Here is a 22,108-nt window from a genome sequence, read left to right on the forward strand (position 1 = left end):
AATCTGACCTCAGAATCACGTTAAGAAGCCCATCCGTGGAGATCCAGCTGTGAGAACCCTCAAGTTGATTTTGCAGTGATGTGCGTGCTGCCTTGAAACCCCTCTGAATTAAATCTAAAAGCAGCAGTGAGCCCCCATCCTGTGGGATGTGTGATGGAACTGGGAGGTGGGGTCTCACTGCTTCCTGTGCGTGCAGTGACACACATACGCTTCCGTGTTGCCACCTGCGTCTGTGGTGGCAGGACGTGCTGGGTTGGCATCAGTCTGGTGTCCTGCTCCCAGCCTCTGCACCACAGTCAGTAGTCAGGGTAGTTGTAGCCCTTAGCTGAGGAGCAGACCCCAAACTGGGGGGCTGCAAGCAAGCAATCAGGGTCTTGGGGGTGCTGGTTCCCAGGTGTGTTCAGTCTGGGGCTATGATGCACCCGTGTGCGTCTACCTACAAACATTGTTTATTTCCATAGAAACTGCGAACACACCTTCATCTGCCCGTGCAGGTGAAGCTCCTGCTGACAGGGGCCTCGGCAGCTCCTCTGGCAGCCACACATCTCCTGGCATCCTCGCAGGCACGCACACTGACACAGATGGGCACAGCGAGATTAAAAAAAAAAAAATCAGACTTAGCAGGAAATAGCGCCAAGCCCAAAGCCTGGTTTGCTGGTGATTGCCCATGGGGAGAGAGGACCACCCTGCAGGGGGCTGCTGTCACCCAAGCCACCTTCCTTCTCGTTGGCATCAAGGCACTTACTGTTTCTGTCAAAATACCGCAACGAGGATTCCGTCAAAGCAAGAAAGTACAAAAAGTTTAAAATTACCCGAATTTCCAACAGCTAAGTGGGGAAAAAAAAAAAAAAAAAAAAGATGCCACTCACAGGTGAGGATGAGCTGCAGCTGCATCTGTACAGGCAGAGATGGAAGGCAGACAAGGAAACCCTTCGGCAAGAAGGGAACCTACTCACCTGCTATTTTTAACAACGATGTGCCTTTGATTCAACTTGAATGCAGCAGGGAAAAGGCTCCGAGTACAGGCTGGCTGCTCCAGCCGGGCCCTGGACCACTGTCTTCCCGTCTCCTCCCCCCACCTCCTCCCTGGGGGCCACAGGTGCCCTTATGAGGCCTGCCTGTGTGTTGTGTTTGCTCGCTGTTTACCTGCCGCTTGGCCGGGTGCCTGCGTCACAGCCACCCACGGGGCCCCGGCGTTGTGGCCCTCAAGTCCAAGCCTTGGATGCGCCGTGGGCAGGGGTGTGTGCGGTCACCCGGTGGCCTGCTTTTGCAGGAGTGAACTCGGGACAAGGCTGTCCCTTGGTGGAACAGAGCGGGGGAAGGGAACCTCAGGCTGGTGTCCTTCCTGCCCTCTTGAACTGGTGCCGCTGCCCTGGGTTTTGCTCTGGCCATTAGAGGCATAGCTACCGCCCCCCTTCCCCAACCCACCCCCGGGCTTGGTGCCACGGTCAGGAGCCGGGCTGACCGCATCCTGTTTGGGGAGGCAGTCAGGAGTACATTCTTCCGCTTGGGTGTCATGGGCATCGTGTTTGCACCAGGTTCTGAATCATGTGAGGCCGGCAGGGGCCACATTCTCCCACTTTGGCATCACACACCCGTGACGGCTGGATGTCCTCGCTGAGTGGCCGCAGTGCCCAGCTCGGCTGTCGCTTAGGACCGCATTCCTCTGCTCACATCAAGGAGGGGGTGAAAGGTGGCACCCAGCCTTTGACCTGGAGTGTGCGGGGGGACACGTGTGCTCCCCAGGGGGCAGTCCCACAGGTGTCACCCGGCCATCTTCGAGAGTCCACAGGACCAACTGAGTCTCCTATGGCAAATGCAAGTGCCATGTCCACAAAGGCCCCCTAAGTCACCCTGGGGGGTCTGGGCACTGTGCCAGGCAGGCACAGGGGGCAGCTCCCCACCCTGCCCAGGGCGAGCCCTGAGGAAGGGCAGCTCAGGGGCCACAGATACACTTGCTGTCTTTGTGTGAAATAGGCCAGAACCCTGGATGACTTGGTGCTTTCAGCCCCTGCTTCGAGACAGAAGGAAACTGTCCGCCTATGCCACTGCCAGGGAGACCACGTTGGCAGCCTGGGCCCTCGAGCACCTGTGCCCACTGCAGTGCCGCCACCACTGCCCCTTACCGCAGGCCCTCGTCTGTGTCTTGCAGCATCTGCCCCTCCACCCCCATCCCACGGGCAGCGTGAGGACAGCCCAGGCCCCAGAGGCAGGATGAGAAGATGGCAAACTTGCTGTTACCTCGGGGCCCCGGCAGCTTCCGCAGGTTCACCCGGGAGTCCCTGGCGGCCATCGAGAAGCGCATGGCGGAGAAGCAGGCCCGAGGCTCGGCCACCCTGCAGGAGAGCCGTGAGGGGCTGCCCCAGGAGGAGGCTGTGCCCCGGCCCCAGCTGGACCTGCAGGCCTCCAAGAAGCTACCTGACCTGTATGGCAACCCACCCCGAGAGCTCATTGGGGAACCCCTGGAGGACCTGGACCCATTCTACAGCACCCAGAAGGTGACAGTTGCCTCCCCATGCTGGGGGCTGGGAAGGTGGGGGAGATGGGCTCGGTCCCTGGGCTCTGGGGGAGGAGTGAGTGGAGACCTCTTGTTTGTGGGGTTCAGTGTCTGGGAAGTCAGCTTGACCTCAGGGAGGAATTGATGTAGCTGATTGTCCATCCCACACCTGTGCGTAATAGGCAGCCCAGTCCCTTCTTAGCTGGGAAAGTGTGAGACTCCACAACTCAGCCCCCGAGCAGCACAGATAATCCACCAGGTATTGGCTGCTGGCCATGGCAGCAGCCCCCTGGGCCCTGTGGGGTCAGCAATGAGACACTGCTTGGCTGGCAGGCCATCTGAAAGCAGTGGGACCAGCCCACCCAGGAAGGAAACTGCCCTCTCTGGATCCCCTGCTTTGGCCTCCTCCCATCTTGGGCCCCTGCCCCAAGGTTGCTGCCCACATTGGAGGACGCACTGCTGGATGAAGCAAGGTTTGAATGGCGGGGGTGGAGGGTCCCAAGAGGCTAGGGACAGGAAAGACGGTGGCTGCCGGGAGTTAGGAGCAGGCAGGGGAGAGTGAACTCCAGGTAGCTGATGGATGTTTCTGTGTATTGGGCTGGAGGGAGACCCAAAGGAGACCCGGAGCCTGAAGGTGTGCACAGGTGTCTCTTCCAGCTGTGTGTTCACACATGCGTGGAGTGGCCATGGTAACAAGGGCAAGACAGCTGTGCAGATAAAGTAAGGGACCTGGGATCTGATCCTGCCCCCAGACTGCTGACTGGACACCCTCTCGGTTCAAGTCCAATAGCTGTATCCATGGTGGTGTCTGAGCTGGGCTGGCAGGAAGGGGTGGAGGAGGTAGACCCAGGTCACCAGTGACCTGAGCCAGAAGTAAGAATTAGTGCCAACGCGAGGTCTGGGCTGGGGTGACGTAGTTGGCTGGAAGGTGGACTAGGTTAGGTGTTGGTTGCTGAGAGAGGCCTCGTGGCTGGAGTCAGCTAGGACAAGCCAGGGGCTGAGGTCAGAACGGGTGTGGGCTCCTGGGGGGCTTGTAGCAGTGGAGCCTTGGAGGAGCATAGGAGCCATTGCCCTGTCCCCGTGTTGACTTCATGCCAGCTCTGTCTGCCATTGCCAATCCATGATGCCTGCACTCTTGTTCATCCCGCTGGAGGTCGTAGATTCAGCACCATGATTTCTGCTCTTGGCGTATCTGGCCAGTTCGTCCCCACAGCCTCTTTTCTCCTCTCCCCCTCCTCACCCAGGAGCCCAGATGTGTGATCTGCACACACTGCCCCCTCCCCTCCAAAGCCTCTGCCCAGAGGGGCCCGGGGGACTTGCCACAGTCCCCTCTGACCCCCATGTGGGCTTCTACCCACAGACCTTCATCGTGCTCAACAAGGGCAAGACCATCTTCCGCTTCAGCGCCACCAATGCCCTGTACATCCTTAGCCCCTTCCACCCCATCCGCCGAGCAGCCGTGAAGGTCCTGGTTCATTCATATCCTTTGCAGTGGGTCCTCTGCTCGCTGTCTCCCCCAGTAGCTGCCAGCAGACAGGATCCGGGACCTGGGATGCCCTGGACGCTCAGGAATTGGGAGGAGGGAGGCAGCGGGACCTGGCTGTGTCCCTCCACCCACAGGGACGTTCAGGCAGGTGACAGAGGCAAAGCCGAGGAAAACTGGTCGTCCCACGCGTGGGTGGGCATTGCTTGCTCGCCGACGAGGAATTGACAATATTTGCTATCTGACAGCATCTCAGAGGACTCTGGTTAGGAGAGTGACGTTAACCTTAGGCTGAGAAAGCTTGGTCCACACGGAGGAGCTGCAGGAACGCTGCACAGTGCCGCAGAGGCCTGGCTGGTGGCGCTGGGCCTGGGAGGAACCTCCCCCAGGTAGGAGCTGGGGCAGCGCTATTTCACCTGTGCCCCACACCTGATTGCTGATGGGTGTGGGGCTACACAGTGAGGTGTAGCCATGTGCCTGCCCCCTCCTCTCCTCCAGCTCACTCCAGCTTTTTTCATCGGGTTCCTGAGACATGCTTGTGTCCAGGGAGGGCCTTCAGGGCAGGCAGTGGCTGTAGCATCAACAGGCTGTGGTCGGGAGGAGAAGAGACAAGCATGTTCCATTCCAGGCCTGGCTGCGGCCACACTCTGTGGGTGTGGCCTCCCTGCCAGCCTCCCGGTGCTCTCACCTGGGGCTTCTCTGCCAGGTATCTAACCAACCTAGCCCTGTTTGGCAGCTGCAGAGGGCCCCAGGGAGGCAGCAGCAGCCGCCCCAGAGCTCCTGCCAGGTGCTGGGCTTTGCAATGTGAGCAGATGAGAGATGGAGAGGGGAGGGGAAGATGGGCCAAGGGGGCAGTGGGGGCCCACAGGGGTACCCGGCCTGGCAGGAGCTCCATTGGGCAGTGTCGCTCAGGCTGGTGAGGGGCTGGTGCCACCTGGCAGGCCCGGCTTAGAGCTGGCCTATGTGCACCCCGCCCCCATCCCCAGGGCTGTTGCTCAGCATCCCTGAGGCCCTAGCTCCTCCTGACTGCTGCCTGGACACCTGGGACAGGAGCACTGTGCTGGCCCTTGGCGGCGCCACCTGGTGGGCTGAGTGGGCATTGAAGGGAAGAGGAGCTTTAGTTGATGGGGTTTGGGGAGCTAGAGATTTGCATTGGGAATGTGCCGTGAGGACCAGTAGTATCAGCAACACCAGGACCTGTGGCATTCACCAAATCTAGGGCCGCAGCCCCCAAAAACCGTGTGTCCACCAAGTCCTCCACACCCCCCCATGCACATGACCCTGGGACAGTTGTTTTAAATACCAGTGCGTGAGGGTCAGTTGGGTCTCGACCAGGAGGTCTGTGGCTTTTAAGATTGATTGATTTGAAAAGCAGCTTCATACATACCACACACACACACACACACACACGTATTCACTCTGCAAATGGCCACAACAGCCAGGGCTGGGCCAGATCAAGGCCAGGAGCCAACACTTCCATCCTGGTCTTCCACGTGGGTGGCAGCCATCTTGGGCCATCTTACACTGCTTTCCTAGGAGCGTCAGCAGGGAGCTGGGTGGGAAGTGGAGCAGCCCATCTCCAAACCCATGCTGTGCTACGAGGTGGAGGCATTGCAGCCTTGGGAGGGCGGGGTCTGTTTCTAGTGCACGGTCCCGCTGGGCAAGCCAAAACCATCAGCAAACAGCCTGGGAATCTCCAGGCTCCACACACGTTTCTGTTCAACTGAGCCGTACTTTACCTACCACAGAGCTGATCGTTCCAAAGCACACGATCAGATAGATGGCTTTTAGCATACTTGTGGGTTCTGCAGCCATCACTGCCATCCACTTCCAGAACCTACTCATTACCCCAAAAACAGTCCCTGGACCCATTAGCAATCATGCGCACTCCCCGTGGAAGATCAGCCTCGGTTTCAGCTGGTCGCCGCATACCTTCCCTGGCTGAGGTCTGTGCCGGCTCACTGGGGGGGAGGAAGGCCACAGGACAGAGAGACACTTTGGAGGGCACAGTGTAGCCCAGTGAGGAAGCTTAGCCGCTTGGAGCCAGCCCAAGTGACACGGTACTCGGGACCTGACCGCAGCTGCTCTCCAGGTCCCCGCAGCCCTGCCGTGCACGCCTTTGAGAAGTTGCTGAATACGGTCATGTGGGATTGCTTTTTTGCTGTGCGTTCTGGTGGGATTCCTGCAGAAGGCCTTCCCACCAGCACTCGGGGAAAGAAAGCAACTCAGCTCCCAAATCAAGCGCACATTCACAAAAGCTTTGTGCTCGCACCAAGGAGCACGCGGGCCACCTTGGGTGTGCAGGGTCTATTCATAAAAATCCTCCCCTGTCTTCACCAGGAATCGAACGGGCAGCCAGAATGGCACGTGTGTGCACACGCATATGCATGCATGAGCCTCAGCATGTTCACTTTTATTTTTAATTTTTAGATTTATTGGAAAGGCAGATCAAATTTTATGGAGAAAAGAAGAGAGAGGAAAATTATCTTCCATCCTCTGGTTCACTCCCCAAGTGACCACAGTGGCTGGGGCTGAACTGATCCAAAGCCAGGAGCTTCTTCTGGATCTCCCATGCATGTGCAGGGTCCCGAGGCCTTGAACCATCCTCGGCTGCTTTTCCAGGCCACAAGCAGGGAGCTGGATGGAAAGTGGAACAGCAAGGATACAAACTAGTGCCCACATGGCATCCCAGTGCAAGGAGAGGATTAGCCAACTGAGCCATTGCACTGGGCCCAACATGTCCATTTTTAACAGCATGCACACACATACACATGACAGTATGCCCCCATGGTAAGTTTTTGCATTTTCTGTGATCTGCTTGAGCAGCCCAGGCTGGTGAGATTGCCCGTGGCCCCTGTGAGTGGCAGTGGGAGTGGGCGCTCAGGACCAGATGGGAGATGCACGTTAAAGCTCTGGCTGCTCCCTGCCCACTCAGAGGCCCAGCTCATTCATCCATCTGTAAGCATCAGGCCCATGGACCCTGATTAGGAGGTCAGCTGACTCGACTGTCTGGGCTCGGAGAGGGTGCTCGGGATACCTGGGACAGAGACACTTGTTCTGGGTGCGAGGACACGATGTACACAGGCGCGCACAGACCACTGGAACCAAGCAAGGATTTCGAGCAAGCAGGTGACAGATAAGAGGCTGCAGCATCTCGCCCTAAGCCATTGCTAGGTCTGGAAAAGTCAGTGCCCAGGCAGACCGCACCTGCTGTGGGACAGAGGGAAGCCATCCATCCACCCAGGGCTGCCCAGGCAGAGGTCTATGAGTCCTCAGCCCTGCCCCCACTGGGTTGCATGGCTATGGGTGGAGTCCCTGGCAGAGATGGCTACCTGTGTAAATGCCTCCTCCAGGAAGCCCTCCTGCCATCCTCCTCCCCATATTCCTGGGAAGTGGTTCCCACTTAAGCTTACATGAGGCCCACTGTAAAACGTGCCAGTCTCATCCCTCCTGCCACTTGGCATTCTCCTCACTTAGTGGGGCCTTGGCCACGCTCAGTCTTCATTCTGACTCGTGCCAGGCAGGTGTGGGGCACAGAGCCATATGACAGACTCAGAGCAAAGCTTCCTGTGAGCCCTGCAGCAAACTGCATGCATTGTCATCTCACGGCTCTGGAGGCCACAGCTCCAGGATGGTTCTCTCAGCAAGCGTGTCTTTCCACTTTATGGGGGTTTGCATGTGGGCCTATGGGGAGCCTTGTTCTGGCCATTATAGCAGCCTTCTGCTGGGCCTCAGTCTTCTCTATGTAGTGGAATCTGAATCGGGTCACAGACACCAAGCAGAACCTGCTGGGCAGCTGGACTCAGCCCAGTGCCCTGCTATGTCGGGACTCAGCAGGCAGCCCCGGAAGAGGATCTAGCAATGGATCTGAGTGGCCCGTGAATTGTCCACCCTGTCAGGAATGCCTGGGCAGAAGCTCTGGGTGGGTGTGGGAGGGAGATGTCCTGGGGAGGCAGGAGGTCTGATAGTGTACTGGTGGCTGAGCTGAGGTGGGCAGACCAGTGGGCCTCTTCAAGTTACTAGGCACCCTAAGAGAAGGAAGAGTAGCATTGAGGAGTCTCCCCATGGGCCACTGGGACAGCCTGGCACCCCTCTCAGCCAGGAGGGGGTTGGAACCCCTGGGGCCCAGTTATTGCAACTGTTGGGGCCGGGGAGGGTACTGGCCAGAGTGAGAGAGGGGGCAGAGGTGCTTGGTGAGTCTCTTGTCTGGCAGGAGAAGGTAGCAGTTAGCACCTGTTGGACCCAGGTGGGGTAAGACAGCGCTCACAAATGTGTCCCAGCATTTAAGGTGCTCCCTTCAGACAGGGTGACAGAGGGATGTCACCCGACCCCGGCAGCCCTGCCGGGGATGGGGGATCACCCAATGCCCTGGGGGCGCAAAGGAGTCCTGGTAGGTAGGCAGGGTGGGTGCTCCTCTTTTGGATATTACTTGGTGACACTGGGATCAAAATGAAGGAGGCAGAGGTGGCATGCAGTGGAGAAGTAGCCCTCTGCCTTCCCCCTGCACACACTGCAGAGATGGGACAGGCAGAAAGTCCCCCAGCACCAATAGGATCTCCATCTCCCTCTCATGTGACCGTGGAGTCTGAGTCCTCTTCTCTGGGAAGGTGGGGCCGCCCCTGGCCTGCTCAAAGCAACAGCAGATCCCACGGTGCATCCCGCCAGAAGAGTGGTTTGGTGCCTGCTGGCCACCCTGGACTTTTCTTTAACGGACACACCCTCTTCAGCCTGCTCATCATGTGTACCATCCTGACCAACTGCGTGTTCATGGCCCAGCACGACCCCCCGCCCTGGACCAAGTATGTCGAGTAAGTATCTGCGCGCATCCCGGATGGAGCTCCCTGGTTGTCCCCTGAAGAGGATGGTGATGTCAAAGCAGCAGGTGCTGAGATGGGAGGAGGAGTACCTGCTAGAGCCCTTGCTGCTCACCAGGCCCCATCCCGAGAGCCATGGCTGCAACTCCTGTGCCCCTCATGGCAACCTGGTAGGGTGCTAAACAGCCTGCCAGCCCCACTGGATGGAAGTGACCTGTGGTGTTACAGCCAGTGGCTGTCCCCAGGCCACCAGCACACTTTGCTGTCTGTTTATCAGGTCCCACATTCTAGAGACATTGTGTAGTTTTAAAGAATTGCCCCCGGCCCGTAGGTCCTAGGCAACCTGGACAGGTGTACCTGGCAGCAGATGGCAGAACTATGATTACAGCCATGGGTGGGCTCCCATGCTTGTCTGGGGTCACCCTGGTGATGTCCCCTCTCCCAGCCCTGTGGGCTACAGTGTCGGCATCCAGCTGCCCACCCCTTCCTCTCAAACCCCCAGCACATGTAGAGCTGTGCCTTCCTACCTTACGATAGATTGAGGCTGTACAATGTGTCCACTGCTAGCCTCTGAGGAATCCCGCCCCCCCGCAGCCACACACACAGACACACACACACACACACACACGCAGGTGGGACAGTGGGGCTGCCCGTCCTTTTTCTTCCATGGAAAGCCCAGCGGCTGCCCACCACAATCTGCACACACAGGCAGCCCCCTGGGGAGGGAGGTGGACAGGTAGGGAGAGATACTGAACACAGGGCGGGCTCCCGGTAATGCCGGGACAGCAACCAGGAAGGCGCACCGGGTGCCAGCATAGAACTCCAGCCCTCAGCCTGGCCGAACATGGGCTGCAGCAGGCTGCCAGCTCCCTGAGGGACTGTGCCGGCCTCACCCATTCAGGTACACCTTCACAGCCATTTACACCTTTGAGTCCCTGGTCAAGATCCTGGCCCGAGGCTTCTGCCTGCACGCGTTTACCTTCCTACGAGACCCATGGAACTGGCTGGACTTCAGCGTGATTGTCATGGCGTAAGTACCTAGCGTGCTGCCCCAGCCTTCCTGGCACCTCTTTTTCAGGCGGGAGGAAGACTGGGTGGGGAGCCATGGGCACAGCGGCTGGATCCCCTGGCTCCCTGGATTCCATGGCAGCCACCGTGCTCTGGGGATGTGGCTCAGGTTCTAACCTGGCATCCTCTGCCCTTGCCACCAAGAAAAGCTGGCATTGCAGCCCCAGTCCCTGGCACAGTGGGGAGGATGTTGCAGCGATGAGGGCATAGCTGGGCAGAACTGCCTCACCCCCGGGTGCTTGGGCCAGGCCCCCTCTGCGTCTGTGCTTGTGGACTCCACCTTGGGCCCGTTTGAAAGCACTTATCTTGATGCAGTGATGTCGGCTCGATGGAGGGACTCAGCCCCAGTGCACAGGTGAGGGGAGTGATGCTTAGGCTTGCTTCAGCCTGGACTGTGTGACCCCAGGGACAGCTGCTTGCCCGGGAGCCACCTACTCCCTGGATGTCCCAGGAAGCACACATTGGCGCAGCAGCTTGCCTGCTTGCACAGGGCCCCAGGGAACCTCGGCAGGAAGCAGAGAGGACAAGGCCAGGACTCCTTGCCTCTGCAAACCCTCAGCTTTCCCTCACTGGGCAGGGACACACCGGTGGGCTCAACAGCATCGGAAGCTCACTCCGGCCCCACACTCTGGGCTTCCTGGGCTCCCCAAATCCCCCTGTTTGCAACTCCAGACAAGCGCAGCGCTGAGCTCAACCAGGCTTGAGAGACAGACTGCTGGGGAAGTGGGAGGCAGTGATCCTGTCCTCCCCCCACCCTCCTTCAGTGTGATAGCCATCACGGCTGACACTCCCAACCCAAGCTGGCCTCTCTCCTGGAAGAACACCTGTCTAGGTGTGCTAGCAGTGGGCTCCGTGTTATAGGTGGGAACCCCGAGGCTCAGCGAGACCAGGCCTCTGTCTCCCATCCAACAGTGCTAGAGGAGAAGATGGCAACCACTTGGGGGAGAAACACTGAGGTGGGCAGGGGGTAGAGAGGGGCCTGGGCAGCAAGGAGGCCCCTCTGATAGCCCAGAGAAGGTGCCAGCGCAGAGGGGAAGAGGAGGGAGGCGGTGCTGGAGAGCTGGGCAGATCCCAACTGAGAAGCTTTATTTAGCAGGCAGGGCTCCCAGGAGACCCCGTTGGGGGATGGGGTTGGGGGCATGGTGTTGCCAGCTGTGAACTTGGAGAGCCAGAGGGAGGAAGGGAGCGAAAGGGGCCTGCTCTGGAATGGGCTTGAGGTGCAAACATCAGCCTGGGACCCTGCAGCAGGCAGGTGGCAGTGCAGCCTGGTGTGTGGGAGACAAGTCCAGGTAGACATGGGGATGCAGGGGACAGCAGCGATGCACTCTGGTGTCGGTCAGCCCCTCCTCCATCCTGAAGTCAGGAAGGCACAGGGTGCGAAGCGGGTGGGGGTGGGGGTGGGGAGGAACCCCAGAGGGAGCTACCCAAGAAATGGCTTCCCCCAAAACCTAAGGAGGAATGCGATTGAACTTGAACCCAAGGGCAGTGGCGATCACAAAGGTCACAGGCATCCTTGGCTAGAGAGGTGCCTGCAAGCCAGAGGGTTCGAGAAAGAGCAGGGGGTGGACGGGTCTGGTGTGTGTGCAGGCCAGGGAAGAGATGCAGCAGCCAGGACACTGATGAGGTGGGCGGGGCGCGGCGGCAGTGACCTTCAGAGCAGGAAGGCACTCTCCGGTGGATTGGGAGAGCTGATGAGTGGAGGAGGCTTTTTCTCTTCTGATTGCGTCTATTTTCTCTGTGAAGTAAGAAGCAGGATCATCAGCCGAGAGCGCACAGGGTGGAGAGGCACGTGTGTGGCCTGGGAGACAGGGAGACTTGGCAGTGGAATGGCATCTCCCTGCCCGTGGGGGAGGGGCTGCAAGCCCTGCCCTCCTTCCCTCCCTGTCCTGCAGGATGAGCGACAACTGTCATCACAGACACTCCCAACCCATGCTCAGCTGGCCTCAGGCCTGTTGTCCTGTCTCCCAGACTGGGAGAACCCCAGTGTAGTTCCCACCCCCCTACCCCAGAGCTGCTTGGAAATAGCTCCTTCTGCTCAATCAGACACAGCGGGTGCGGTGTACACGCTCCTGTGCTGGGCACTAAAAGCCAGGGATCACAAATGACTCTGCTCTGGGAAAGCCAGGTCCCCATAGCAAATGAAACAGTCTCACCATGCAGGCCTCCCCTTCATTGAAAGTCCCTGTTATACAGACAGGAACCTAAAGTTAATGGGGAGCCTACCGCTTGCCCCAGTTGTGGAAGGCATGGGCAGTGGTGCTGGGACCACTTGGCATTATGTGCTTGGGCTTCCACCTGCCACCCCATCCCTCCTACCCAGTGCAGAGACTCAAAGGCTGAGGGAGAGCGGGGGTGGACAGGAGGGTGTCACCAGGCCTGCCCGGTTCAACCTGCGCACCTCTCTTCCCAGCTGGGCATTACCTGCCAGTCAGTACAGCCTCCCACCTTCTGGGGTTGTTATGGAAACCAAGCCTGGCAAGGAAGAGAGGGCGGGCCGAGAGGAGGGGCAGCCGTTGCCATCTGAAGACAGGGCTGGGGCAGCCAAGAGGCGAGCTTGGCCCCTACACCCAGGACACCTCCTTGTACTGGAGTGGGATTCCTGCCCCCGACCCTCTGCTCACTCAGGACTGGGCCTAGGCATTCACCCCAGCTCTCTGCCACAGCCAGAGGAGCCTGGCTTGCAGGAGGCCTCTGCCAGCCTAGACAGACAGCACCCTACAAGCTCCATGGCACCCAAGGCTGGCCTTGCACCTTGCCTGGGGTCTCTTCTGCCTCGCCATACTCAGGGGTCCTGGCAGATGCTCTATGTGGGGTGTCCTGATGACACCGTGCCTTACCTGGCTGCTCCCTCCCTCGAGTCCTCCTCTAGCTCACACACACTCACATCAGCCCCCACTTTGTTCCCAGCTGCTCCTCCCTGTTCTGTTACCATCCTGTCTGTCATCCTGCAATCCTGGCTTCCCTGTGCTTGGCCCCAGTGGCCAAGGAGGCAGAATAGCTGGGAACCAGGATCATATGAACAGGTGTATATGGGTCAGAACTGGAGAGGTGACTTTTACTCCCCAGTGGGTGATGTGGCTGTGTGCATGTGTAAGAGAGAGTACGATTTGGGGGCTACCCTGAGGACAGAGGAGGAAGCTCTGAGAATCCAGCACCAACTTCCCAGCTCTGCAGGGATGTGGGAGGAAAGGGACAAGCATTTGCAGCCTCAGCACCTCGTGAAGCCAGAAGCATCCCTTGAGTGGACCTGGCCAGAGCTGGATCAGACTGACCTGCTAACCCCAGGACATTGGATCCCTTGGCCCAGCCTTCCCAGGGCTTTGCAGAGGCTCTGAGCAGTGGGTGCCAGGATGCCTGGCTTTGGTACCAGCCCAGCCTTCCAGCCCCCAGCTGCTATGGACCCCACTTAGAGCACTTATCCAGTGCCATGATCCACTCAGAGCATTGAGTCTGCTGTCCTTTTTGGAGCATGGAACACCCGTAGCTAAGCATCAGACAAGTCCTTCGTTAAATATCGCAAGTTACTTGTTGTGACCCTGGGAACCTCTAGCACATCCTTGTGGTCCTGTGGCCCTGCCACCGTGTGTTCTCACAGCTGGCTTAGTCAGGTCCCTGCCCCACCCCCAGGGAGCAGGGACCCAAGTCCCTCCTCCTCTTCCCATAGAGGGTACTCACTCAGCCCTGGGCAGGACACAGCTGCTCACCCCCAAACTCATCCCTGGAAGATGCCATGGTTGAGGGCACCCCAAGCCCCCCGACTCCCACCATCTTCTCATCTCCTTCCCTTCTTGGGCCAGCCAGTGCCTAGAGAAAGTGGCAGGACATAAGGGGGCAGGCACCCTTGGGAGGCCAGGAGAGGAGCACCCAGGCCCATGCGGCTCACAGACCACAAAACTGGCCCTGGAATCCCCCGTGTTCCTGTGCCAGCCGGCCTGAGGCTCCTACTTGGCGCTCCTACTTGACCTCAGTCACGGCTGTGCAGAGTGTGGCCGAGTTGGAACTGTGGGCCAGGGAGCAAGTCATATAGACAACCTACATGCCGATGCCTCCCCGGGGCCACCCACAGGCCTACTGCAGGAAGGGTGGGACCTGCTGAGGGAGGGGCAGGGCTGGCAGGCTGAGGTTCCGCTTGGTAATTCCCCATAACTGTGGTTTGATTCTGCAGGTATGTATCAGAAAATATAAAGCTAGGCAATTTGTCGGCTCTTCGAACTTTCAGAGTCCTGAGGGCTCTAAAAACTATTTCAGTTATTCCAGGTAAGAAGCGCAGTCCGCCTGTCAGATCTCCGCTCCAAGTGACTCTCTCTCTCCCACCCGTCCTCCTCTGCCCGTGTGTCTCCTCCTGGCGTGTCGTCACTGTCTCGTGTGTGACTCTCCCTTGTTACAGATACACAACTGAATTTGTGGACCTGGGCAATGTCTCGGCCCTACGCACCTTCCGAGTCCTGCGGGCCCTGAAAACTATATCAGTCATTTCAGGTGAAGATCAGGCCAAACGCCAAGGCTGGTGGTGCACACGCACGCTGGGGACTTCCTTGCTCTGGCCACCGGAGGTCCCATGGCCAGCCGGGGAAGGCCCCTGCGCCCTTGCCTGTCACCAGAGCTGCTGACAGTGGGCGTCCCGGGGCTTGACAATGGGCTTTAGGCTGCCCACTCCAGCAGCAGCAACCCCTCCCAGCGACTTCCTTCCATTTTCGGGGAGCAGGGTGGCACTAAGTGCCCCACAGCTGGGCCTGTGAATTCTTCCCAGGATACAGGAAATTTTCTTTCCAAACAGAAACCGGCAATTTCAATTGCTAAAAGCCAGCAACACCTTTTGTAAGGCTCCAAATGAAAAGCATACCAGTCTGGTACCCCAGCATCATCCCTTGGGACCAAGCGCTCCTCTTTCCCGAGTCGTGCCCCTTTGGTGACACGGAGTGGAATCTGGGGACAGGCCTCGCCCAGCCTTGGCGTTGAACAGCCCTTGCTGCATGGTGCAAAGGTAGACGTTAGCAAGTGGTGCATGGCCGCCTGCGGCACACGTTCTCCTGACAGATGTTGGCAATTGTCTCCGGAGGGGACCTGCTGCTCCCAGACTGCCCTCCCCAATTCATTGCAACTCCCAGCCAAAACAGTACCCACCCTCGAAGGGCTACCCAAGTCTCCTGCCATCCAACTCCCCCACGTTTAAGGTCAAAGGTTCCCCTGGCCCACTCTTCTGGTGCCTGTACTGAAGGTGGCCATGGTCGCAAACTGAAGAGGGTGCTTTATCTTCTCGAAGGTGTCGCGGGCAGGCTGGCCTAGGGAGGACTCAGAGGTTACTAGTCTGCTGCCTCACCTGAGGCCTGCCTGCATTTCACCGTAACTGTGGCCGGGCAGTTGGGAGCTCCCATTCTGAGCTCAGCCGAGAGCATCCGACCTCCCACCCCACCCCCCTCCGGCCAGACTCATGACCTTGTGAGGGGCCTCCCCATTAACACTGTTCAGGCTAAGCCTTGGAATGTCCCTCCTGGCCTCAGAGCTCCCATGCTGGGTGCATGGGCATTGCATCTTGCCAGTGCCTGCCACAAGTGGCCCAGAACTCAAGCCAGAGGGGCCCACTGCCTGCAGCCATCCCATTGATATAGTCTGGGGACAGCTTCATGGATACACATCCCACCAGAGTGGGAAAGCACTGACATGGCCGTGAAGCAAAAGCCTGTTGCGGCCTATTTGTCCTGGGGGACCACCTTAACCCAGCCTCACTGGCAGCCCTGCAAAAGTGGTCACAGCCAGTATTACAAAGGGCTCCTTGGAGGAAGTAGACACCTCCCCCTCAGCCGCTGCCACCCCAAACTGAGTCTCCTGTAGCCTTGGCCCTCTCTGGATCTCTGTCTGCTTCTCTGTGAAATGGGGGTGACTCAGAATGGCTAGTTTCAAACCCCAGTCCCACTGCTGCAGAGTCTCCATGCAGGAGGGGGTACTCCCTGCTGGTCCTCCAGGACCTGTCTCTTCCTAGCATCCTTCCGGAAAGTCTGCTGTGACTCTGCAGGAGCTGTGCTTGCCAAAAGGGAAGTGTGTTGTGAGAAGTGTTAACCTGTTGCGAGGGGACCGGGGTGGGAATGGTTGTTGGCCTTTAAATGGATTCATTAGAGCGTAACACTATGTCCACACCCCATCACGCTGTTCCAGGACTCATGCACCCTGGAGCTCCTAGAGGCTCCACTGCAACCCAGCTACATGTCTTACTGCTGCCTGTACCACCACCCAGGCCAGACCCGCCCTGCCAGGTCTACCCTCTGCCCAGGTGGTTGCCAACATCCATTAGGACAATCACCACAAAGAGAGCTGAGGGCCTGAGCCCTGGGTTGGCAGAGGTACATGTGGCACAGTAGGGAGGCCATCCTCCCCGACCACCGTGTCCACCCACTGCTGCCTCCAGGTCCCAGGCACCACAGCCGCGGCTGCTCCTAACACATTAACCGCTGGACGGTGGACGGGTGCAGCTAATCTGAGATGTGGCCGCTGCAGTGGGCTGCGTGGGGAGGGCAGGACCCTGCTGCTGGCAGAGGAGCTTCCTAGCTCATCAGCCCTCGAGGTGGAGAGCAGAGGTTGGACCAAAAGGCGTCTTCACGTGCTTTGTCTTTGCTGTGTGGTGCTGGCTTCTGCGGGAGTGGGTGTGTGTGGCAGCTAACCCATCATAGTCCCTCTACTTCCGGGAATGGTGTGGATGGGGTTGGGGTTGGGGTCCCAGAGGGTCAAGGCAAGTGGAGGAGCAGCCAAGTGGCTGTCCAGAGCCCCTCTTCCTGAGCCCCTGCACTCCCCCCGAAGGTAGAATCAGAGCTAAAGCTGAGCCCTGAGGTCAGCAGCCACCAGGGCATGGCCAAGCCTCGCCCTGCCAGCCCCAGACCACCCAGCTCCCCCATACCATTTCCTCCCACTGATCCAGCCCACTTTGTGCCATTGGGGAAGGTCTGTGCAGTGGAGCAGGGGGTTATCTTTCTGCTAGTGGCTTTGTCCCTCTCTGCCTCAGTCAGTGTCAAGGCCAAACCCCATTCCACCCCCCTTGTTGTCTAAGAGTGCCCCCCTCCATCTCCTCTTTCGTGAACTACATCCACAAAGCCAGGCCTGCCACAGCTCAGGACTAGCCAGAGGGTACCCCACCTCCCTGTACCCATTCTGTCTCCTGGGCTTGACCTTGGTGAAGAAAGAGACCCCAAGACCAGTGGTAGCCAACACAGAGAGGATGCAGGAAGCTCCCCTCACTGCCCACCCCCAGATCAACCCAGGACCTCCAGGACAGCCCGGTGCCCTGCCTCGGGCCCTGTGGGACATGGTGCAGTGGGGGACCCCGTGCTGGCTGTCACCATCCACAGGCCTGAAGACCATCGTGGGGGCGCTGATCCAATCAGTGAAGAAACTGGCCGACGTGATGGTCCTGACCGTCTTCTGCCTCAGCGTCTTCGCACTCATTGGCCTGCAGCTGTTCATGGGCAACCTGAGGCACAAGTGCGTGCGCAACTTCACTGAGCTCAATGGCACCAATGGCTCCATACAGGCCAATGACGCCGATGGCCTGGTCTGGGACTCACTGGACCTCTACCTCAACGACCCAGGTGGGGACGCAAGGATGACTTGCTGGGGCAACACTCAGCTATGTGCTTGGGGACACTGGACAGCAGGGGCACAGAGTGGCCTCCAGGACCCAGGGCAAGGTTTGGAGGTGACACCTGGGGACCAGGAAGAAGAAACGGAGATGACAGTAGTGGCAGAGACGGTGAGGAGTCTGGCCTTCTTTAGCCGGCTCACAGCTTAGAAGGAGGGTCCCGGAGCTGCAGGGGAGCTAGCTTGGTTGGCTAGCATCGGGCTCAGCCCCAGGCACCTAAGCTCTCTCTCTTCCCCACCCCATGGTGCATACCTATGGTCTACACCTTTCAGGCTGAACCCCTCTGGCCCAGGTCAGAGGCAGACTCTGATGCAGGAGCTGGTTCCAGGCATCAGAGGGCCGTTCCCAGACACCCTGTACTTAGGAAAGCAAAAAATTCAATTAAAAAGTGGGCCCTGAGTGAGCGAGCTGCTGTGGTTCTATCACAGTCAAAAAGCAAGGAGGGCATCAGAGTCACCTGTGAGGCTCCAGGAGACATAGGCTCCCAAGGCCTCACCCCACCCAGTTGTTGAGTCAGCAGGTGTGGGAGACATGCAGGAAGCTGCTGATGCAGGCTCAGGACCCACGTGGGCAACAAGACTGAAGTCCAGGGTGCTCCTGGCCCAGACCCATCTGAACAGGCCCCGCTGTTACCATGGTAACTAGCACACATTCCCTCCTGCCATTCACTGCAGCCTAAGCGGGTCTAGAGCTGTCTAGAGCTAGGCGGCGTGAGCTGGCACCTGCCCAGACCCCCAGGACCTCTTGATCCCAGTGAACACCCACTGTTGATTGGAACAGGGTGGGGAGGTGCCCTGTAGAGTCAGCCGGCAGCCAGCCTGCCCAGGGCTTCTTCCTGTGTCTCCTGAGCATTCGAGGGTCAGTGACTGAGGCAGGTGTCCAAAGGAGCAGGGGAGCAGTGTCAGTAGCCTTTGCCTGGCCAGATGGAGGAGAGCGGGCAGGCAGAAAGAGGGGAGACTCCCAGTGATGTCTCTAAAGCCCCGGAGGTGAGGCAGGAACCCCCAGGAGATGGCCAGGCGTACCCCTCACCCTGGATGTCTCCTTCACAGATAACTACCTGCTGAAGAATGGCACCTCCGATGTGTTGCTATGTGGGAATAGCTCCGACGCTGGGTAGGTGGCCCCACCACCCAGTGTACCTTACCCAGCCAGGTGCTCTTCCTCACTGTGCTGACCCCATCCACCCCTGGACCCAGAGACCACTAGGTCTTCCCTGATGTCCCTGCCCTCCAAAGCACTGGTCATGACAGAGCAGGTGTGCAGGGAGGCCCACCCAACCTTGGCACCTTCCCAACTCCCAGAATCTCCCCGTGGCTGCTCCATCCCATCTTTCGTCCTTGCTTCCTCTTGGATGGCTGAGGCCTGGCCCAGCAGCGGGGACTCCTTAAAGGCAGGTGGGAAACTCAGTGTGATACAAAGGCATGTCCAACAGCCCTGTGGGCTTCCAGAGCCCTGTGGCCACCAGGCTCTGGATCAGGGCACTTATGCCATGGGCTCTTAGGTTCTCTGTGTGTGTGTGTGTGTATGTGTGTGTGTGTGTGTGTGTGTGTGTGTGTGTGTGTGTGTGTATTACAGGGAAAAAAGCCTGTCACCTCCAGCCCCCATCTTCACCCTTCCTCATCCCCCAAGATCACTGCTCCACTCCATGGCCCTACTGTTGCTCAGCTTAGCCAAGCCCCACTGCCTCCCCCCAGGTGCCCAAGAGGTGCAGTTCCCCGTGGTGGACAGGCAGAGGAGGTACAAGCTTGGACCTTGCACTTCCTGTCTGTGGAGAGCCACAACAGCTCAAACAGCTGCCTGGGAGTAGGGTAGAGGGGATGATACAGGGCTGGGGGTGTGCCTGGCAGATGGTATACGTGTCCTGGGTGGAAGGCACAGCCCAAGCCATGGGGTCCCAGAGTCCCAGAGAAAGGGATGTGTTCTAGGCTGGGCCTATCTAATCGCAGGACGTGCCCCGAGGGCTACCGGTGCCTCAAGGCAGGTGAGAACCCTGACCACGGCTACACTAGCTTCGATTCCTTCGCCTGGGCCTTCCTTGCTCTGTTCCGCCTCATGACGCAGGACTGCTGGGAGCGCCTCTACCAGCAGGTGCGTGAATGCCCCAGCAGGAGCCAGAGCTTGGGGGCCCACAGCTTCCACCCATGAGATTGGAGGGGCCCACAGGGAGCAAGGTGCCCTGCATCTTGGGGAGAGGGCTCCAGCAAGCAGAGAATCCTGGCAGTGACGAAGGTATCCCAAGGTACGGGATACCATGTGAGGGCAGCGGTTCTCCTGCCCACTGGATGGATTCCACTCCCACTGTGAGTGCAGCACCTGGAGGGAGTGAAGTATTTTCCCATGGGTGGCTCCACCATTCTGTTGAGAGGTCCTTCTCCTATGGCTGGATATGTGACCCCGGGTTGCTGGCATTTGAATACCCAGATGGCCATAGAGGGTGACTTGGAGATGCCAACAGCCTGAGGGTCTCCGTGTGGGTGACCCCATCCCTCGCTCTCACACCCTGAGGGTCTCAGTGTAGGTGGTATCTGCTCTTCTCACTCCCCAGACCCTGAGGTCTGCTGGGAAGATCTACATGATCTTCTTCATGCTTGTCATCTTCCTGGGCTCCTTCTACCTGGTGAACCTGATCCTGGCTGTGGTCGCCATGGCTTATGAGGAGCAAAACCAAGCCACCATCGCCGAGACTGAGGAGAAGGAAAAGCGCTTCCAAGAGGCCATGGAGATGCTGAAGAAAGAACATGAGGTGCGTGAGCAGTGCAGGCAGCCCTCCCCTGACTGGGCTGCCGCTGTGAGCCCGATGCATGCTGGGTAAACATGGAGTCTTAGGGTGAAGTAGTGGATCTTGGGAGTGCAGTGCATGCTGGCTAAAAGTGCTGGGTCCTGGAAAATCATGGTCCCTGGGGACTTAAGGCACGCTGCCTAGAAAAGATTCGAGTATCCAGGTTATCTCAGCTTGAGCCAGTGTAGTCCTGGCGCTGCTACCCTGACCACTCAGTGCCCCACAGGGTGGACACTGGAGGCTAGGGACAGAGCCACCATTAGAAGCCAGCCTTGGGGATCAATTTAGTCTGCTTGTTTCCCATACCATTGCTTCCAGGACCCCTTTAGCCAGCTGAGCCCCCACTCCCCGCCTGCATTTGAGCTTTGTGAAAACCCCCTGGGTCTACAGGTGCTTTGCTGCTAGAGGCCCTCAGCCTGGGTAAATGCAGGTGTCCTTACTGGTGGGACCAGCCAAGTCTGGAGAGCTGCTTGGTGCCTGAGCCTGAGCCCACATGGAGTCCCCGTGACTATGCCTTCTTCCTCACCTTTTTCCAGGCCCTCACCATCCGGGGTGTGGATACCGTGTCCCGTAGCTCCCTGGAGATGTCCCCGTTGGCCCTGGTGGCCAACCACGAGAAAAGAAGCAAGAGAAAAAAGCGGCTGTCCTCGGGAACAGAGGAGTGTCCCAAATCGGACTCAGATGATGGCCCCATAGTCCTGGTAATCCCTGGCCGTGGCTCAGACCTTTCAGGGTGGGTCTGGCAGGGGATGCTCATTGCAACGTCAACATGACCCCAATGGAGAGTGTCCCTGAGTGCTCCCCCACAACTATTTTCATCGCTATTCTTGGAGCAGAGGACCTCTGCACAGAGGGCTCTGACAGCCCCAGCCTGTGCCGGCCCACCAGTGCTGGGGCTGGGGGATGCACCATAGAATAGACTGGTTGTGCCCCTGGGAGGGAGGGTCCTACTCAGGCCAGATCTGGCAGCAAACCAAGCCTACTTCCCCTGCCCAAACTCAGCCCCACCTTCAGGCTCAAAGACCCGGAGAGAGAAACTCACAGAAGGGCTGGAATTCCTTCTAGCCCCACACCACCTGCCCCCTGGTTCTGCCTACCTGGCTCCTAGGAGGCTGGCAGAGAAGTGGGGCAGGGCCCATCACCACCAGGGGTACATTGGGGTGCATTGTGATCTGTTTTCTCGGTCACTTCCCATTCCTCCTGTTCCTCAGAATCATCTTGGCCTCACCCGTGGCCCCAGCAGGATGTCCGTGCGGCCACGCTCCAGCCGCGGGAGCATTTTCACCTTTCGTCGGCGAGACCTGGGCTCCGAGACCGATTTTGCAGATGATGAAAACAGCACAGCAGGGGACAGCGAGAGCCACCGCACATCCTTGCTGGTACCCTGGCCCCTGCGCCGGCCTAGCACCCAGGGACAGCCCAGTGCTGGCCACGCCCTCAATGGCAAAAGGAACAGCACTGTGGACTGCAATGGGGTGGTCTCCCTGCTGGGAGCTGGAGACCCTGAGGCCACATCCCCAGGGAGCCGCCTCCTCCGCCTTGGGGTGCTGGAGCGCCCCCCGGACACGGTGAGCCAGCCTCTGATGCAGGTACCTGAACATACATCTGGTTCTTCCAAATGGGTCACCAGTACCAGGACCCTAGATCATAATTGGGAGCCCATTGCAGGCTGGGTCCTAGGGCAGATAAACCTGTCAGTAGCATCTCTGCCCTCAGAGACAGGCGAAAGTCACAGGAAGAAGTCCATGTGTGCATGAGTGGCGTGGGACAGTGAGCCACAGGTCATAGGTATCTCACAGCTGGTGAAACGCAGGCAGATACATGGGAGAACAGCGCCAGT

At 58.7% G+C, this 22,108-nt stretch overlaps 1 protein-coding gene across 15 annotated transcripts in view; it reads left to right on the forward strand.

Annotated features, from left to right (window-relative positions):
• Window positions 1-2,173: 2,173 nt before the first annotated feature.
• SCN5A (sodium voltage-gated channel alpha subunit 5) overlaps window positions 2,174-22,108 on the forward strand; it is a 61,244-nt gene continuing 41,309 nt past the window's right edge. For 5 of the 15 annotated variants that reach the window (XM_040965520.1, XM_040965555.1, XM_040965599.1 and 2 more), the window contains exons 1-11: window positions 2,223-2,498; window positions 3,858-3,976; window positions 8,699-8,788; window positions 9,696-9,824; window positions 14,028-14,119; window positions 17,200-17,439; window positions 18,539-18,602; window positions 19,436-19,577; window positions 20,035-20,232; window positions 20,805-20,969; window positions 21,480-21,836. In XM_040965520.1, coding sequence (XP_040821454.1) covers window positions 2,223-2,498; window positions 3,858-3,976; window positions 8,699-8,788; window positions 9,696-9,824; window positions 14,028-14,119; window positions 17,200-17,439; window positions 18,539-18,602; window positions 19,436-19,577; window positions 20,035-20,232; window positions 20,805-20,969; window positions 21,480-21,836 — 1,872 coding nt within the window. Of the gene's footprint in view, window positions 2,499-3,857; window positions 3,977-8,694; window positions 8,789-9,695; window positions 9,825-14,027; window positions 14,120-14,249; window positions 14,342-17,199; window positions 17,440-18,538; window positions 18,603-19,435; window positions 19,578-20,034; window positions 20,233-20,804; window positions 20,970-21,479; window positions 21,837-22,108 lie in introns of all 15 variants that reach the window. The other 10 variants (XM_040965506.1, XM_040965515.1, XM_040965546.1 and 7 more) reach the window with 5 other exon arrangements.

This window comes from Ochotona curzoniae, unplaced genomic scaffold (genome assembly GCF_017591425.1).
Source record: "Ochotona curzoniae isolate NIBS_2020 unplaced genomic scaffold, NIBS_Ocur_1.0 contig_1302, whole genome shotgun sequence".
In the NCBI taxonomy this organism is placed as follows: Eukaryota; Metazoa; Chordata; class Mammalia; order Lagomorpha; family Ochotonidae; genus Ochotona; species Ochotona curzoniae.